Source organism: Capra hircus, chromosome 13, assembly GCF_001704415.2.
Source record: "Capra hircus breed San Clemente chromosome 13, ASM170441v1, whole genome shotgun sequence".
In the NCBI taxonomy this organism is placed as follows: domain Eukaryota; kingdom Metazoa; phylum Chordata; class Mammalia; order Artiodactyla; family Bovidae; genus Capra; species Capra hircus.
This window is the reverse complement of record NC_030820.1, coordinates 6465709-6486117: the sequence shown is the minus strand read 5'-3', so window position 1 is coordinate 6486117 and position 20409 is coordinate 6465709. Positions and strand designations below refer to the sequence as shown.

The 20409-nt window shown below is 43.3% G+C and overlaps 1 protein-coding gene across 1 annotated transcript in view; it reads right to left on the bottom strand.

The window, feature by feature from the left end:
* SPTLC3 (serine palmitoyltransferase long chain base subunit 3) overlaps nt 1–20409 on the bottom strand; it is a 141015-nt gene that overhangs the window by 52167 nt on the left and 68439 nt on the right. Inside the window, exons 6-7 of the mRNA XM_005687817.3 lie at nt 19579–19672; nt 4574–4679 (exon numbers count right to left, since the gene is read on the bottom strand). Coding sequence (XP_005687874.1) covers nt 4574–4679; nt 19579–19672 — 200 coding nt within the window. The remainder of the gene's footprint in view (nt 1–4573; nt 4680–19578; nt 19673–20409) is intronic.

Sequence of the window (20409 nt, the reverse complement as noted above, 5' to 3'; positions counted from 1 at the left end):
GGTCATTCTGAATGGATGTTTTCAGATTTTAATAACACGAAGATCATAGAGTCATCTTCTCTTACTTAAGTTTGCAAGTTAATTCCAGTGTTTTCTTAGAGTAATTGCTTGTTAAAGTTATTGCCATTGATGGGGAGTCCAGCCCTCTGACCCCATAAGCTGAGGTGGTAGCCACATCATTTACTAATTCAGGACTTGGGCAACTTAGTTGCTGCTCTCTGCCTCGGTTTCCTTGGGTGTAAAATTAGCATGATGATAGCACACTGCTCACAAAGCCTCAATGTGAATTCCTAGAAATAGTGGTAGTAAAGTGTCTGACACATAGTGGGCACCCATTGGGTTGTTCTTGTCCTCAGGAGGAGCTTGGGAGGAAACGGCAGCACTGGGGCCTCATTTGAGAAATTGGGAGCCCTTTGTGTTGACTCAGGAAGGAGGCATATGGGTGTCATATCCAATACATGGATGGATGCCCTCAAAATTCTAGAACCTTCTTCTTACCTTTTAAAATGTTGTAAGTTGGTAACACAAAAACGCTAAAAACCTGACATGTCACAAATAGCCATTTTTTGTGCTGGAACTGAGTTTGGCAGGAGCCAGAGTTCACATTGAACAGTTTGCAGACAGTCTAGGCAGCTAATTAGCCATCTTTGCTGGCACTGGTCTAGCTGATGTTAGGAGTCTGCCCACCTGGTTTATATTTCTTCCTCAAAAATTAATGACTCAGCAATACTGCTGATTCCAGGAGTTAATGCAAGGCACACAAGAGTTCTAGAGAAAACTCAGTTTTTATAAAGAGTGATATTCATCCACACTAAATTTTCATTTTCTCAATGTGACAAAATTTGAATTGAATCTTTCCCCATAGTGGTATATTGAGTTTGGTTTATACATGAAAAGGCTGTCTATGTTATTAAAATTGCTGTCAAAGAATACTGTGCCAAAAATGATGAAAAACAAACAAACAAACAAACCCAAGAACAGTATTTTCTTCTTGAGTGGAAGGTCATGTTTTCTTTTGGCTTCAATAAAGGGGGGAAAAAAAAACTAAAATACAACTGTAGGTAAAAATAATTTCACTCATTAATTGAAATCTCTGTGCAGGGATTTGGATTATTCTTAAACCAGTAAGCCAGTGAATAATCTCTTTATATCTTTTCTGTTACATAATGTATTAGCTAAGTGACAAGATTCCTTTTTTAAATCTCTCTCTCACCACCTTCTCCTTGGTGTTTAAACCATATTACCCACTGGCATGACTGGGAATTAAGCCACTGGTTTGCCAACTTACACGGTGGAAAAATCTCCTTGGTGGGCCCAGAGTATAATCCAAGAGAAGAAAGAAGGTGGAAAGAGAGGACAGAAAAAAAAAAGGAGCTGAGGTTAATTAAAAATCAAGTAACTACTGTTTTCTTTTCCTTTGTCCTTATTCATTTATACCATAGGGATACAGTTTAGACTTTACTACTGAAGTTCTCAGTTCTTAAACTTACATTATTTGGGTCAGGAGAATAGCTTACATTCTTAGAGACAATGGCATGCTGAGATTCCAACATTTGTTTATATATGTAGTTTTGGATACGACTAGATAGTATTTCTTGACTAATTTTATTTTAAAAATTTGGGTTCCAGTTATACTAGTTTATATCCCAGGTTATTTTGGACCCATCTCCCATTTCTAATGTTTCCCTGGTGGCTCAGGCAGTAAAGAAACTGCCCGCAGTGCAGGAGACCCAGGTGAGATCCCTGCGTCAGAAGATCCCCTGGAGAACGGAACAGATACCCACTCCACTATTCCTGCCTGGAGAATTCCAGGACAGAGGAGCCTGGCAGACTGCAGTCCATGGGGTCGCAAAGAGTTGGATGTGACTGAGAGACTAACACTCTTCACTTTCCCCGTCTCTAGTGTATATTGGAATTACTTTAAAACTCCTCGACCACCATGAATTGACTACTAGGCTTCCCAGAAACACAAAACTAGAAGAGTGTGACTTTGAAACAAAGGAAAATGCATATGAGAACACCAAAGCAATACTATTGTACTTCTGAACCCCACACCGTGGAACTCTAGACTTCAAGCTTCAACTCCCTATTTTATAGATGAAGAAATGAAGCCCTAGATGGGTTGGTGAGGAAGGTCGAATGGATGCCTCTGCATTTTCCACGTCTACTTCATCGGATGCGGGCACGTGGGCAGACTCTTCTGTTTACATTGGGTCTCTATCCCTGCAGAGCCACCTGGTTTGAATCCTAGTTCTGCTTTATCTCAGTTACCTTCCCTGGGGCAAGTTTTCTAGATCTTGGAACCTGAATGCCTCCATCCTCACAATAACCTCAAGAGTACTGGAGGTACTTACTTAAGATGGCCCACATGAAATGTTTAATGTGGCAATGCATAGGCACTGGATAAATGCGCACTTTGTCCTCGGACACCCATCCTCCAGGTGTCAGACAGCTTTGCCAAGCAGATGGCTTGTTGTTTTCTGAGCTGTGTCTTCCTCAACTGAAAATAAATTCAATGATGAGGACTGCTACCCTTGGTTGTGGGTTTACTATGGGCTGGGCTTCTGCCAAGCACTGGCATGTATGATCTCATTTAATTTTTACAAAGGAATTCTATGAAGGACACAAAGCTATAGGCAGCAACACAGGATCTGCGCCATGTCCAGGCCTCCCTCCAAATCCTGACTCCCCTGTCTTCTTGATATAAATATTAATACTTTCATGATCTATGGATGGTGATAGTATCACTGCTACTACTATTATTATTATACCTGCTGTTGTGGAGTTTATTGACTTCTAGGACTTGGTATCTAGCTTTTTCTGCCTTGATACCTACTTTGAAACTGATTTGGCTGACTACTCTTATTAGGAGTTTTGAAAAAATTGATTTATGTGAGCTGTCTATGGTAGGGGGACTTTGCCCATAGGGGCAAACCACAGACAGAGATAGAAGAGATCTGAGAGTGAAAACTCTAAGGAAGATTTGTGTGGATGTTAACAAGGCATACACCCATTATACATCTCTGGAAAGCAGCTGTGCATTTGTTGATTGCTGATTTTGCTGATACCAGGTAGGACCCAGCCCCAGCGTAGCCATTACCCAGGAGTTTCTTTCTGTAACTGATGGAACTGTTTGACAGTGAAATGCCCGTTGTCTGCCTGATTCAGCCATGATCAAAGTACTTAGAACACACAACTTCCTTTTAGTGGAGCTGAGTTCTGTTTGTTTGCAGTTGGGTTCTGTTTATTCTGCTTCAGGGAGATGCCCATCTCTCTGGCTCAGCTGATCCGCCCTCCCACCAGTCCAGGCCTGACTGACAGGTGTTTAGATAAGAGCTCTGGCACAGATCTCACAGGGAGAAAGACCCAACCTGGAGGTCGTGACAGCTGAGAGTCAAAACGAGATTATTTCCTAAAAGTCGCAACTTCTGGGCCCGTAGTTGGTTACATGAGTCTATAGCAGGGCTTCTCACCCTCAGTACTGCTGGTATGTTGAGCCAGATAATTCTCTGTTGCAGGGCCCGCCCCTGTGCTTTAGGGGGTTGGCACCATCCCTGGCCTCTGCCCACCTGGGGCCAGCAGCGCTCTGTTGTGACTCTGACAGCTGAAAACTGACAGGTATGCTCGGGTGGTGCCCTTGGGAACGGAAAGAAATGCTGCTTCTGATCTCAGACTTCCTTCACAACCACATCCCCTCTTGCTGGGAAGTTAAGCCCTCACTCCCTTCCTTGCAATGTTGTTCATCTTTCCATAATTATGTCATAGGAAGTATCACCCTTGATTCTTCCGACTTTAGGACTGAGCATTGATTTAGGAATGAGCAACTTCGTTGACTCATGGATTAGGGCATCTGACAGAAGCCGAGTTTGGGGCAATTTCGACTTTAGTAACAATCATCAATTTGGAGAATGAAGCAAATTCAACTGCACCCCTAAGTATGAAAGTGCAGTTCTGACCAGCTCTGTGGATGTTTTGTCTGCTCAGCCCACAAGCTGAGAGAAGACTGAACATGTCTTCAGATGCAAAAACCATCTCCTCTTCCCAGCTCTGAATCAAGAATTGCACTCCGGGTTAGTCTTACCTTGAGGAAAACGTGCAGGCCTTTTGTGTTCTGATGCCAACAACTGGCCAAGTTCAAGGAGCAGCTAGAGTTTGGGTGCACTGTTGAATTAGGGGCAGCTGAGCTCCCATCAGCAGTACCTACTTTCCTGCCTTTGTTGTAAAGGCAAAGAGTGTTCTGAAGTTGAATAACCCAGTCCCAGAGGTCTTTGAAACTGTGGGGCAGCCAAGGGTAGTGGGAAGAATCAGTGCAAGCTAGCACCGTCAGTCAGGACGTTTCTGAAGACACTTTCTCTAGCACACCAGCCTCTGAGGTGCTCCACCGTAGATATGGTCATGGACAGGTCAGGTGAGCCAACCCCTGACAATTCACATTGGTGGATTTGGCTCAGGTCCCTTCATCTCTCCTCTATCTCATTCATTTGTCTCTTTCACTAGGAGAGGTCAGCCTTGCCCCACTTGTCAGCTCGCTGTGCACCTCAGCGTGTGAACATGTTTCTGGTTATTCACCTACCTGTAGATGCCCTCCACTAGGATGAGAATCTTTTTCCAAGCTCTGCGGGTTCGAGGCTGGCCGTAGATGACTGCATCTCTCAGGAGCTTCTCTAGGCTTTGCATGTCTTTAAATAATACAAAAAAATTGGAGTCATGAAAGGGTTTTTCTTTTCTTCCTTCTGTTTTTTTAAATTATGGAGTAGGAGTCAAATATTTTACACTCAGGCTTGGGCCTGAATTTTCAGAGAGCAAAGCTAGAATCAGAGAACAACTGGAGGGGAGAAAGCGGTCTATTTCTTAGTAAAATTTCACTCTGACAAGATGAGAGGTTGGGTTTCCAAGCAGGGAGAATAAGCCTCTAGTGGAGGTATTGATACATAGTTTCACAGGCTCTTCCATGGCGCCTCTTAGAGACTGAAAAAATGCGCGAAACGCATTTCCTAGGCTGAAGATTTGTTGCCAGGTTGAAATTAGCTTGGAGAGATGTCATTATCTAACACTCACCAGCCGATCCTTTGGGCACCATTTTGGGAGAGTTGAGCTGGGTTTGCTCGAGTGGCAGCATGTTTGGCCGGCAGGGGTCTCACTGCCTAAGCTTTGGGAGGTGGGTGAATGGGTGCGGCGCGGAGGCCACATTCTGGGGTAAAGCAGTCCCAGGTTTGCTTCAAAACTTTAAGGCAGTGTCATTTTATGTCATTTATCTACCAGTGGGGCTCAGACTTCAGACAACATGAAGCGTCGTCTGGGGACCGAGTTGACATGCACGTCCCCAGTCTCACCCCTAGAGATTCTGGACCAGTTGGCATGGGAGGGGGTCCACAAGTCTGGCGAGTGGGGTCTTGAGACTTCTGGATCCATCACTCAAAGCCAGACCTCTATTTTTTTTTTTCAATGAGAATTCTCTACTTTGATTTTAACATTTTTAAATTAACTTTTTAACTGAAGTACAGTTGACTTACAATGCTGTGTTAGTTTCTGCTGTATAGCAAAAGGAATCAAGCATACACATACATGTATTCACTCTCATCTAGATTCCATTCCTATACAGCAGATCTGTATTTGAGCTACGTTTTCCAACCACATTTTAGAAAAATGCACGAGTACCTCAAACCCAGCATTTCCAAGGTAGAACTTGCGGCAGGTGCCATTATTGGCCCTAATTCCTACCCTCTGCACATTCAAGTCCTTTGACATGTGAGCTCACAGCCCTCCCACTAAAGACGTGGAGGATGTTTTCCCGCCTCTGACTTGGGTTCAGCCAATGACTTGCTTTGGCTAATAGAATCCAGGAAAGAGAGAGCAGGTGAGTTCTGAGTATGGCCTTAAGAGACCTTCCATGTTTCTGCTTTTCCTCTTGTGCTTCTGCCAGTAACAGGAAAAGAACACCCCCAGGGCTAGCCCAGCTGGTCCTAGGAGGGGCCCAAGAGAAGCTGCGAGATAAATAGGACAGTTAGCCCAACCCACCTTCAGTCATGCGGGAAAAATCAGGGATATTTACTGGGTGCTACTGAGGGTTCGAGGCTGTTTGTTGCAGGAATAGCTAATGAGCGCAGCCTCCAAAGGCCCTTCCTGACTGAGCTCCTGGCTATCTTCCTGATATTATTTCTCAGTATTCTTCAACACACAGCCTCTCATCTGTCTTACACACTTCCCCTCTCTGGTCTGTCTGGAGAACTTCCACCCATCATGCAAGACCCCACTAGAGCTCTTTTGGCCGATACAGCAGACCTTCTTTCTTCCTTCGTGTCCTTAATGATTTATATACACACATACATATATTTTGTGTCTGTGCGTGTCTATTTTGTTTTTAAAAATTTTTGTTTTTACTGAAGTATAGTTGGTTTGCAATGTTGTAGAAACTTCTGCTCTACAGCAAAGTGATTCGGTTATACATTTATGCATTCCTTTTTATAATCTTTTCCGTCATGGTTTATCACAGGCTATTGAACATAGTCTCCTATGCTCTACAGCAGGACTTTGTTGTTTAAGATGATGTAGTAAATATACACAATGGGATACTACTCAGCTGTAATAATGCCATTTGCAGCAACGTGGATGGATGTAGAGATGAGCATATTAAGTGAAGTAGGTCAGACAGAGAAAGACAAGTGCCGTATGACGTCACTTATGTGTGGAATCTAAAAAGCAACAGAAATGAACTTATCCATAAAACAGAGACAGACTCGTCTACTCTGTTTTTAAGCACTCATCACATTGCTCATTATTTGAGTTCATGTCTATCCTCCAGGGGAGGCAGGGACCTTATCTTATTCATCCTTTTAGCCTAGGCCTAATGCTCAGTGTTAGAGCTAATTTGATATGTAATAGTTGAATTCCTTATCTTTTCATGGAAAGGATTGTAGACCAGGAAACATGAAAGGGAATGACACTTTGGAATCTAAATATGAATTATAAGTGAGGACAGTTTCCTCATGCTTGAAGTAGTATTTCTTTAAATAACTGTCTTTTTAGCTTTTGTTTTAAAGACAGGCAGATGGATCTTCTGAGTCATGACCTATGTTTCTGCATCATTGACCACTAGAGGGCAGCCAAGGAAACAAAAAGCAGCTTTGAGAATTTCAGGGATAGCAGCCCTTCACCTTTATTGACATTTTGCTTTCAGCTGGGCTCCTAAAGTGTTGAAGGAACCCTTGTGTTTGGAGAAACCAGCTCCCTTTTCTGTAATCTGATGAAGGCCTGTTAGTCTTGGGAGAGAATAAAGAAATGATGATTCAAAGAATAAAGAGATGATGAGTCTAAGCAGAACTGTTTAAAGGGTTTTTCCTCCTGGGACTTGGAATTTACAAGTGTTTATACAGAAATAATGCATGATGAGTGTGGTTCCAATAATAAAAGAAAACCCAAGTGAACTAAATTGTAAGTCATTTAAAAATCAATATTCTCCCAGTAGTTAGTTGCCTAGGGAAGAGATGGGAGACTGCAAAGGGGCAAACTTCTGGAGGAGGATAGAATGATGACTATTCTCTTAGTGGAGATATCACCACTGTAGACGAACATCAAAGTTTATCACACTCTATATTTGTAATTTAAAAAAAATCGATATTCTAAGCTTTTGAAAAATCTGCACATGCCTAGATTATCATACTCTTCATGCAGTCAAAAAAGTCACATACATCTTAGAGGCTGAGTTTGGGAGTTTAAGTCAACACCGCTAAGGGAAAGAGACATTTCCATCCATTCTTCTAATATCAGACAGCCCGCAAATGCCATTGATGTGTTTGCTGCATTTTGCAGATGGCAGGGAACTCATCGTGCTTGTCATGAATGGACAGCTCTTTGGGGAGAAGTTTTTAACGGAACTTGAGAAGACCCCTGGTGTCCACCCACTGGGATCCTCACGCAAAGGGAGAATCAGTCAGTCATGTTTCCCCCTTGGGGGATAAACCAGCTAACCTCTTTACAGAATCATTGAGGCTAGACACAGAGAGGTATGACCTCACTCACTGTAGGATTCTGGGCCCACGGTAACATCTGGTAACACGGTAACGTTCTGATTCTCAGGTTCTTACTGTGTAATCCTACCGTGTGGGTTGCAGACCTGGGGGAACAGGGCATTGCGGCTTATGTTCTACAGGCCTTTCGAGAGTCTACTGTTTCAGCAAATCATGTGCTAACATCTGCAAGGGATTTTCGAATAGTAATACTTATTAAAGTACTTATACTCACATTATGTTAATCCCTATGACACCTCTGAGAAGTAGGCAAGAACAATTAGGTTTTGGCTTTTTTCAGATAAGCAAACTAAAGTCAGAAGTTTGTCAAACCAATAAAACCCAAAACAAACCAAAAAAAAAAAAAAAAGATTCAGCCTAAACAAAAATCAGTTTCTGGTCAGAGTATAAAAAAAACTTGAGTTAGGGAAATCAAAAGAGTACATTTGACGCCATCCAGGTGCACCCACACAGTGCTATTTTACCGTGTTGTTACAAAGTCATAATGACACACTGAGGACTTGCAATCGTCACAAAGTTGAGTAACAACAATGCCTTAGATGTTATTCACCACCAAATCGGGCTCATCAAGACGGGTTCCTTTGGTTTGTGACAGGATGAGAGAAGGGAGCTGGCATGGCGGGCGATGAGATGCAGCCTGGGGGTTACATTCTGGCTCAAAGCTGCCCTAGTCTGTCACCAGTTAAGCAATTACTAAATCCCAGGAAGAGCCCATCTTTGTGCCCAAAGCTCCAATCAGCCTTAGGTGGCAATGACTGTCTGCATCAGTTCCTGCACCTGTATTTGAATTCAAAGCCCTGATACTATCAGCAAGCTTCTGGGATCTGCACAGACGTTGAGAAGAGAGCCCAAGTCAAAGACAATTACAAAGAAGCCGCAATCATCTCAGAAGGGAGGTTCAGTGTAATTCAAAGAGCCTCTTCCTAGAGATTAGAACTGGGTCCCTGGCCTCTTTTTAACTCCCTTGTACAGTGCTGACACGGTTTCTCCTGCCACGGCTGCCTCTTTCCTCATCTCTTGTGCAACTGAGCTTTTGTTGAGACAAGAGAACTTTGTCCCCAGCCATCCCTCACTGCCCTGCCCTGCTCGCCCATCCAGGGCCCGTGGTGGGGGCCACATGGCAGGCTGCGCTTCCCAGGCACTGCCCAGCATGCTGGCAATTCACCTCCACCCCTCAGAGCTCCAGGAAACCTGCCTGCAGCTGCGTTTAGATACATCCTCTGGCTCCCTGCTCTGTGGGCTGCTTGCCCAAATCTTTTCATGCCTACAGACAAGATACTCAGCAGCTCAATAGCTGCTTCTTAAGTGAAAAGATGGTTGGATGATGAAGAATTGCTACTTGCTCCTCTTTCTAATTCTTCTGCCCACTCATCCCCTCACCCCCCACCCCACGTCCTTGGGTGCCTTCAGAGACACTCAGTGGCTTCATCCAATATTGAGCCCAAATGTGAACTATTAAGCAACAGATACTTAAAGCAACTGTGACTGATGACAAATCATCCTTACTTTTTTTTTTAGAGACTTTATGTGCGTGCGTGTGTGTGTGTGTGTGTGTGTGTGTGTGTGGACCATTTTTAAACTCTTTATTCAATGTGTCACAGTATTGCTTCTGTTTTAAGTTCTGGTTAAGATCCCCAGGGCATGTGGGTCTTAACTCCCTGACCAGGTATGGAACCTGCACCACCTGCATTGGAAAGTGAAGTCTTAACCACTGGACCTCCAGGGAAGTTCCCTGGTCTTACTTATAAGACGGTTTTGGGGGCACTGCTCCCTTGTGTAGCCTTTGGGGGAAAACATGACCATAATGGCCACTTCTGGCAAGCAAAGCAAATGTTCTTCTCAAAGTCACATTTATAGCGTCTCCTCCGCAAGATCAGTGAGGGCATTTCTGATGTCCTGGAGAAGTGGTGCCTTTGCAAAGCAGTTTGGATGCACACTTTGGCTCAGGTCTTCTGGATGGATCTATAAATATGCGGGCAGGTATCACGTGGCCTTTTTAAGTCAAAGAAGCAAGGTGAGGCTCCTGGAAGAGGGCAAAGGGCAGCAGAGAGGAGAGGAGTTGGGTTGAGGTGTGAGGGTGTACTGGTGGCTAGGGGGAGCAGAGGGTCATCGCAGAAATGTCTGGCCTTGAGGACATGAGATGAGCAGACAGAGTCTGCATAAAGGGACAGCGTGTCCCATGCACTCAGGTTCGGGGCCTGATACAGCATGGAGGTCTCGGATCCTCAGGCAAGGGCCTGTGGGAATAGACTGAGTGGGATCCTTGGGTGAGTGGGATCAAGGCAGGAAGGTGAGCCTTGACTCAGGGAGCACTGTGGGAGCCTGAGTCAGCACCTGGAGGCTGTGTTTCAGGTCGCGGGGCGGCCAAGGGCACCCAGTGAGTGCTGCCTGCTTCTGCCTGACCCAGCTGCTCTGACCCGGGAGAGTTGCATAAGAGATGGAAGCTGCAGCGTATTGCGTACATCAGCCTTCCATCCGGGGGAGGCATGGAGTGGAAAGGAGGTCTAAGTTCATTGTGTTTCAAAGGGGAACTCTGAACTCAGACCTCCTTGATTTACATCTCATCTCTGCCTCTTTCCAGCTCTGTCTCTGAACAAGTCACCTCACCACTGCGTGCCTTTTTTCTTCATCTGGAACAAGGGGTAATTGGTAGGTGCCTTGTTGTGTAGCTGAGGTTGAAATGAGTGAGTGTATGTGAAAGTTTCATTCCAGCAACGGTTCAGTACTCTTACTGTTAAAAGGTATAGAGGCAGTTGCTTTATTTATTAAAGTGAAAATCTAGTTCAAGAGCCTGGAGATCTAAACGGCTGTGGCTTGTAAAGTAACCTAAGTGACGTTTATGGGTTTGACCTTCCACTCAAATGACACTCGTGAGCCCTCAGAAGAGGCAGGGCCCCGAGTGTTCCCGCAGACAGTGCGTCCTTTGTTCCCCCTCCTTGCGGCCTATAAATGCCTTTAGAAAGAATCCCGGCTCTTCCTCTCGACTTTTTTTTCCCCAAACCACTCCAAATTCTTGGCCTGCCCATTCCTCTGACCTCATGCAACTCTCCTAGTTGAAAAGACTGCTTCTCCTCTTCAAGACCAGCTCAAGAAACTCTTTGTGACTCACTCGAGTATGGAGCTTATGCACGGACTCTCTGCTCCAAGTGTGGCCCAGCACCTGGAACAGCAGCATCACCTGGGAGCTTGTTGGGAAGGCAGATGCTCAGGCCCCTGCCCAGATCTGAGTCTGGACTCTGCATATTAACAAGTCGCCACACAGCGCCTCCTTGTACATTAAAGTCTAGGAAACATTATCCTAGAATCTACATCCCATGCATTTACCAGTAAAGTGAGCAGGTTCAGAAAAAGTGAAAACAAAACTCAGTTCTGATTTCCACAGACCTCTGAAAGCAGAGGTTGACCTTTCCAGAAAGTTGAAATTCCCCCAGGATTTGCAGTCCTGGAATTCTCAGGGTGATGATATACTCAGCCCAGAGGACGCGTTCACTAAAGACCTCCAGGTACCCCACGGTGCTTAGACCTGGTCATGATTCTTCACGACCAGAATCATGAAGGAGACCAAGCCTGTGGGGCCCTGGTTGGAGCTGATGCCTGGGCCAGTGCTGTGAAATGGCTGGAGATTCTGTTTTATGGCACTGATGAGTCACAAATGCAAACTAAGTGTTGGCTGTTTCCCTGGAGCTACCCACAGTAGACAGTGCAAGGAGATATTCTTAGCATGGTGCCAGAGGCCAGACTTCAGCTTCTGGGTTAACAGGCTGCTAACAGGAGAAGGCATCACACTAGACTGATTTTCACATGAGAACCCATGTCTCTCTGGGTCCTGCGTGGGGTCTGGCAGTAGCTGGACTTAGTGAGAGTAGAAGAGTATCATCCAGAGATGTCCATACACCTGGGTCCTCTCACTGCAAACACAGGCTATTCTTTGTCCAAGAGATTTCTTTCTGGCTGCAGCAGTGTACTCAGCCTGAGTTAGGACAGCCCTCAACCAACCAACAAGTGGGAGCTGGTGGGTAAATCCTGCGGCTCCCACTCTTCAGGTGGGGTGACACCGAGGCAGCTCACTCTGGTGCCCAGAGCCTCCTGGTAGACTTGCTCCCCGGTTGTCTGTTGTGGTAGACAGCACACTCCTTCCTGGCTGCCTCCCTTCCCTGTCTTCATCCCCTGCTCATCTGCCTGCATCCTGGGATCACTTCCTCAGGAAAGGACTAGCCTTCACATCACGTCTCGGGTCTGGTCCTGGGGAAAACGAACCAAGACAGGAGCAACAGACTTGGGTTTGAATTTTGACTCTCACCGTATGTTGTGTGTGTCCTTGGCCAGGTCATTCAGTCACTTTGAGCCTAGCTCTCCCTTAATAAGTGAGAATAGTGAAGAGAAATATAATCTGGATTTTTGTTAAATTTAAATGGCTGATTATATAAAAGGCTTAATACAGTGCTTAGCAGTGAATGTTGAATAAATGATTGTTGGGATCTCAACATGGTTGTCCCTTGGTATCCACAAAGGACTGGTTCCAGGAACCTCTGTGGACACACAAATCTACAGATGCTTAAGTCAGTTATATAAAATGACATAGTGGTTGTGTATAATCTATGCACATCCTCCCATATAATTTAAATCATCTCTGGATTACTTATAATACCTCAGTTCAGTTCAGTTCAGTCGCTCAGTCGGGTCCGACTCTTTGTGACCCCATGGACTGCAGCACGCCAGGCCTCCCTGTCCACCACCAACTCCCGGAGTTTACTCAGACTCATGTCCATTGAGTTGGTGATGCCATCTGCCTTCTCCTCTCACCCTCAATCTTTCCCAGCATTAGGGTCTTTTCAAATGAGTCAGCTCTTCGCATCAGGTGGCCAAAGTATTGGAGTCTCAGCTTCAACATCAGTCCTTCCAATGAATATTCAGGACTGATCTCCTTAGGATGGACTGATTGGATCTTCTTACAGTCCAAGGGACTCTCAAGAGTCTTCTCCAACGCCACAGTTCAAAAGCATCAATTCTTTGGTGCTCAGCTTTCTTTATAATACCTATTACAATGTAAATCCTGCATAAATAGTTGCCAGCTTGTGATAAAGTTTTGCTTTTTAAAAAATTTTGTGTGTTTACTTACTTATTTTTAAGCCTCGCCAGGCCTTCTTTGTTGTGCATGGACTTTCTCCAGTGGTGGCAAGCAGGAGCTACTCTCTAGTTGCTCTTCTGCATGTTGGATCTTCCAGGACCAAGGATTGAACCTGTGTCCCCTGCATTGGCAGGCGGATTTCTAACCACTAAACCCCCAGGGAGTCCAAGTTTTGCGTTTTTAACTTTCTGGAAAATGTTTTCCTGAATAATTTCAGTCTGCGGTTGGCTGAATCTGATGACTGTGGAGCAGGCAGAAGTGGAAGGCTGACAGTAACTGTCCACATCTGCTGTCCAGGAAGAGCTAATCCCTGGTGACAGATTCTGCTAAAAATAGACTTACGCATTGTTTGCTTTTCCTTAGAAGATTGCCTTCCTTTCAGAACTTTCCTTCTTTTAGCCTTTTCAGTTCCTCATTCTGATTTGGGGAGATTAGAGAAATGATGGGGGCTTCCCCGGCGGCACTAGTAGTGAAAGATCCCACCTGCCTATGCAGGAGACAGGAAATGTGGGTTCAGTCCCTGGGTCGGGAAGATCCCCTGGAGGAGGGCATGGCAACCCACTCCAGGATTCTTGCCTGGAGAATCCCATGGACAGAGGAGCCTGGTGGGCTACAGTCCACAGGGTGGCAAGGAGTTGGACTCCACCTAGACGACTTAGCAGGCAGGCAGGGAAATGATGAATAGCTCAAAGTTATTGGTCCAATCCAGTCACATAGGATTCAACATTTATTATGATGGTCTGAATAGTCTTAACTATACTTCAGGTATATCTTTTTCCCATACAGAATATAAAAATTCAAGGACCCAGAATTCTGATTAATTAGTAATTACTCTAAAGAACAAGCAAGCATCCTTTGGTATTAATCTACATAAAAATAGGGCCTCTTCTCCCTCCAAGGTCAGGACAGTACCTTTAAATGAAAGCAGAGGACACAGGTGGAGCAAAGTCCACATACAAGAAAGCGGAACACATACAATTGTATGATATCCCGTAATCCTGATGTTTAAGAGCGTTCCAGTTTAGGTGGCCATTCTTTTTTCCAACGAGTCAGCCTATTTATTTGCTCAGTCCTTTCCTCTATCCAATAAAGAATTGCACGGGCCAGTCTTTCTTGTTCAGCAATCACGTCACCCAGTTAACAAAAATACTTTTCCCCACACAAACCACTATCGAGTTCTTTCTCATACTGCAGTAAACTCTTCCAGCCCAGATGTAGGATTTTACATTTGTCTCAGCTACAATTAATTTTATTTGTGTGACGTTACTGATATTTTACGATAGTCTTATTTTTTTTGCTCCTGAAGTACTACATTTTCCTCTTTTCTTGAAGCCACCTTCAGTTTTGATACATAAGCCTTCCATTTCTTCCTCAAAGCCTTGGAACATGCCCATCAGACAGGGATCAGAGAGGAAGACTTTTCCTTTTCCTATTAAATAGTAGTTTTAGTGATATAGAATTCTATTATTTTCTGTTGACCAATCATGATACAATGGTATTAAGTCTGACTCTGTGCGACCCTATGGACGGCAGCCCCCAGGCTCCTCTGTCCCCAGGATTCTCTAGGCAAGAATACTGGAGTGGGTTGCCATTTCCTTCTCTAATTCAGTGAATAATAGCTACGAAATCACAATAGTAAAAGATGTTTATCAGTTTTCACAATCAGTAGCCAGACAAAAAATAAAAGATAATTACAATTTCAAGCCATAGTGGAAATACGATTCACCTAGCAGTATAAAACCATCACACACAATTCGGGGGGTAGGTAGAGCCATGCGGTAAGTGGAAGTGCATGCATGCACGTGTCCCCGCCCACCCAGTCTTTCTCTGTCTCTTGGTCGGTACATTTAACCCACTTACAGTTAAGGTAATTATTGACCTGTCTGATCCCATTACCATTTTCTTAATTGTTTGGGGTTTATTTTGTGTAGGTCCTTTCCTTCTCTTATGTTTCCTGCCTAGAGAAGTTCCCTTAGCATTTGTTCTAAGGCTGGTTTGATGGTGCTGAATTCTCTCAGCTTTTGCTTGCCTGGAAAGCTTTTGATTTCTCCTCCAATCTGAATGAGATTGCTCTGTAGACTATTATTGGTTGTAGATTCTTCTCTTTCATCACTTTAAATACATCATGAAGGTGGCCACTTTTAAACTCCATTTCCCAAGTTATTAGCTCCTATCTGGCCTGCTGGCACACCTCTTATACACACAGGGAGACAGCTTTATATCTTCAGCAGATTCTTTGAAAAATCTCTACCTTATTCCAGTCAGCACTTATATCTATAAAGGATTAAAATATCATTGTTTACTGAGGTATTTAGGATTATTCCAGGATAAATTAAAGTTTTGCTTTTTGTGACTTTCTGGAAGTTTTTTTTCTCAAATATTTCCGGTCTGTGGATAGTTGAATCTGGTGGATGTGGAACACGCAGAAATGGAGGGTGAACAGTAACTGCCCACATTTTGCAATCCAAGAACTCATCCAGCAATAAAGACAGCCAGCAGCTACTGACGCCTTACCTCCTGTGACTAAACTGAATTATTTTTCCCTCCCTATACCATCTCATTTCTGGAACATCTCAAATGAGAAGTTGTTCCAAGGACACCTGCTTTCAAAGGTGATTGTGTTCTGATGTAAATACAGCAGCAGGGAGAATTCTTTATGGGTAAATGTTGGGTTGAGCACATTAGTGAGTGAGAACAAGTGATTTGTAAATCTGAGACTGAAAGTCTATTAGTTTTCTACTGTAAGAGATTAGCACAAATCTATGGCTTTAAAATAGCACAAATTTGGTATCTTACAGTTCTGGAGGCTAAAGGCCTGAAATGGGTCTTGTTCAGTTCAGTTGCTCAGTCATGTCCGTCTCTTTGTGAGCCCCATGGACTGCAGCATGTCAGGCCTCCCTGTCCATCACCAACTCCTGGAGTTTACTCAGACTCATGTCCATTGAGTCGGTGATGCCATCCAACCATCTCATCCTCTGTTGTCCCCTTTTCCTCCTGCCTTCAATTTTTCTCAGCCTCAGGGTCTTTTCAAATGAGCCAGTTCTTTGCATCAGGTGGTCAAAGTATTGGAGTTTCAGCTTCAGCATCAGTCCTTCCATTGACTATTCAGGACCTATTTCCTTTAGGATGGACTGGTTGAATCTCCTTGCAGTCCAAAGGACTCTCAAACATCTCCAGAACCACAGTTTAAAATAAGTATCAATTCTTTTTATTTTTTTAAGTATCAATTCTTTGGCGCTCAGCTTTCTTTATAGTCTGATTCTCACATCCATACATGACTACTGGAAAAAACCATAGCTTTGACTAGATGGACCTTAGTTGGCAAAGTAATGTCTTTGCTTTTTAATATGCTGTCTAGGTTGGTCATAACTCTTCTTCAAGGAAAAGCGTCTTTTAATTTCATGGGTGCAGTTACCGTCTGCAGTGATTTTGGAGCCCCCCAAAATAAAGTCTGTCACTGTTTCCATTGTTTCCCCATCTATTTGCCATGACGTAATGGGACTGGATGCCATGATCTTAGTTTTCTGAATGTTGAGTTTCAAGCCAATGTTTTCACTCTTTTCTTTCATTTTCATTAAAAGGCTCTTTAGTTCTTTGCTTTCTGCCATAAGGATGGTGTCATCTGTGTATCTGAGGTTATTGATATTTCTCCTGGCAATCTTGATTCCAGCTTGTTCTTCATCCAGCCCAGCATTTCTCATGATGTACTCTGCAATATAGCTTTGACATACTCCTTTCCCGATTTGGAACCAGTCTGCTGTTCCATGTCGAGTTCTAACTGTTGCTTCTTGATCTGCATACAGATTTCTCAGGAGGCAGGTCAGGTGGTCTGGTATTCCCATCTCTTTAAGAATTTCCCACAGTTTGTTGTGATCCACACAGTCAAAGGCTTTGGCATAGTCAATAAAGCAAAAGTAGATGTTTATCTGGAAATCTCTTGCTTTTTTGATGATCCAATGGATGTTGGCAATTTGATCTCTGGTTCCTCTGCCTTTTCTAAATCCAGCTTGAACGTCTGGAAATTCACAGTTCACGTACTGTTGAAGCCTGGCTTGGAGAATTTTGAGCATTACTTTGCTAGCGTGTGAGATGAGTACAATTGTGTGGTAGTTTGAACATTCTTTGGCATTGCCTTTCTTTGGGATTGGAATGAAAACTGACCTTTTCCAGTCCTGTGGCCACTGCTGAGTTTTCCAATTTGCTGACATATTGAGTGCAGCACTGATCTTAGACAATATTAAGCAACCTGTTGTGGAGCCTGAATCTACTCATCTGTAAACTAGTACTGACCTCATGGGGCTGTCCACAGGGTTAAATAAGTACATAAGGAAAGATCATCAACTCAGCATCTGGTGCAGTGTAAATTCTCAGTAAATGCTAGTTGCTTATATAAAATAACCACAGTAAGCATTTATTAAAAGATATAAATGAGAATTGTTATCTATTTTCTTGGGCCCAAAGAGAGAGAGTATGAAGAAAAAGTTACTGAATGTTTTAAGAACTTTGTAAAATTGAAAGATAAATTGAAATTCTTCCATTGTAATTTTGGCAAAGGACTAAAAATTACAATTTTGTTTGAAGATAATTTCAAACTTCACAAAATATTTGCAAGAATAAGAATATTACAAAGAATACCCAGGTACCTTTTACTTAAATTCATCTAATAACACCACAGGTATAAACAATTCAGTAGCTTCTATTACCAGGCATTTTATATTCCTTTTCAAACATATTGTGAATCAGGCATCATAATAGAGATTAGTTTCATACTATGAATCAGGCATCATAATAGAAGTTATTTTTGGAAGTAGTAAATAACAATCTAAGAAGGTTAAGTAATTTGCCTAGGACCACATTATAGTAGGCTATAAAACAAGAACACAACTGTTTGGGTCAAAGCCTATACTTAGGAAAAACAAAAATCAATGGTTGTAAATTTATGTATGTTGTATACTGGGCTTTCCTGGTAGCTCAGCGGGTAGAGAATCTGCCTGCAAGGCAGGAGACCCTGGTTCGATTACTCAGCCAGGAAGATCCCCTGGAGAAGGGATAGGCTACCCACTCCAGTATTCTTGGGCTTCCCTGGTGGCTCATATGGTAAAAAGTCTGCCTGCAGTGCTGGAGACCTGGGTTCAGTCCCTGGGTTGAGAAGATCCCCTGGAGGAGGGCATGGCAACGCACTCTAGTATTCTTGCCTGGAGAATCCCATGGACAGAGGAGCCTGGCGGGCTACAGCTGATGAGGTTGCAAAGAGCTGGACACTACTAAGCAACTAAGTGCAGCACAGCACGTGCTGTAGAGCACACTTGTGGTAGCTGTTAACACATCCCATCAGTTTTATCGCCCTGTCTACCTATCGTCTTCATCCTTACAGAATCTCCAAGGAAGACTATTACATTTAGAATGGATAACAACAAGGTCCTAGCGTACAGCACAAGGAACTATATTCAATATCCTGTGATAAACCATGATGGAAAAGAATATTTAAAAAAGTATACCTGTGTATAACTGAGTCATGTTGCTGTATAGCAGATTGGCACACCATTGTAAATCAACAATACTCAGTAAAAAATAAAGTAAAGTATGATGCAAATGAATCTATCTATGAAACAGAGATAGACCCACAGAGGGTGGATGGGGGAGGGAAGAACTGGAACTTCAGTAGATGCAGACTGTCACACAGAGAATGGATAAACAGCAAGGTCCAACTGTATAGGACTATACTCAGTACCCCGAGGTAAACCATAAGCATGACTGTATGGATGCTCAGTCATGTGTGACTCTTTGCAACCCCACGGACTGCAGCCCACCAGGCTCCTCTGTCCCTGGGATTTTCCCAAGCAGGACTACTGAAGTGGTTTCCAGTTCCTCCTCCAGGGGATCTTCCCAACCCGGGGATTGAACCCAAGACTTCTGTGTCTCCTGCACTGGCAGAAGTATTCTTTACCACTGAGTCATTTCTGAGTTACTTTGCTGTACAGCAGAAATCAACAATATAAATGATAAATTTATATAACATTATAAATCAACTATACTTTGATTAAAAAAACTAAACTAAAAAAAAACAAAACTTAAGTCTCCAAACTTCTCCAAGGCAGAGTTACCAAAAAGGAGGCAGTTTTACACTTCTGATAATTGTACGCACTCTAAGAGCTCTGCCATAGCTTCAGCAGCTGCTTTGTAAGACCACTAATGACAGTGACACTAATATGTTTGGGTTACACTTAGCAATCTGGGTGCTTGATGCAGTTCAACCATTTGTTCCAGGTCACCGGAGGTTAACAAGCCAGTTGTGAATATAAACATAACCGTGTTTCATTAGCTAAGCTCCCAGTTTGAAGAGCAAGGACAAAGCTGCATCAATAATCTTTACTTTTGTCTAGGAGCAAGTGGTACCTCTTGGATAAAATCGTTGATACTCACTGTTGTGTTTGAAGATCCTTATGGTCGCGCCTGAGAGTCGGGCCCCAAGCACTAGGGATGCGTGGTTTAACTCGTCGCTTAAAATGAGGCATCCCTGTGTAGAAAACAAGACATGGAACACAGGCCAATAAATAAAATAAAGGGGGAGAGACACGTGGGGATAGGACCTCACTTCAAGACCTGTAACATGGATTCCCACAGCCCTCTTTAATTTAAAAGGCCGAGAGTTTAAATGGGTATTTATATGTTTGCATGGATAAGATCCTCAAGAGCAATTAGCTGATGGAGATGGTGATCCTCTTAAGGGAATAACATCTTTTTGAATTATTTTTATGCTACAGGATTGATGGTTGGCAGGAAAATGAATATACTTTTGGGTGGGGCGTGGATTTTCTGGGATTTTCTAGTTCCTGCTGGATTATTTGAAATGGTTTTGAAGCACTGAGACTAGAAGGCAGGGTTGTTCGTTCATTTTTTTTTTTTTCCCTGCAAGACATTTCAAGCTCTTCTTTTATGATTCCCATTCCACATTATAGTAACATCCACGTAGACAGAAGCATCTCTGCTTTACAGTTAAAAACTGCATCTGGAAAAGTATGGATGGCAATTCAGTCTGAGGCATGGAGAGAAGGTCAGTCTAATTTACTGCTTATCAATTAATGTTTATAAACTATTTTCTTTATTAATTTAAAGATTTCTAAATTATGAAATTGCCCAACCATATTTTAAATGCAGGGACCTGCAAAAAAATAAGAAAGCATTTTTCCTTTGTGGCCATCCAGAATCTTTGAGTTCTTCATTATATAGAAATTCCACACTATACATTTTAAA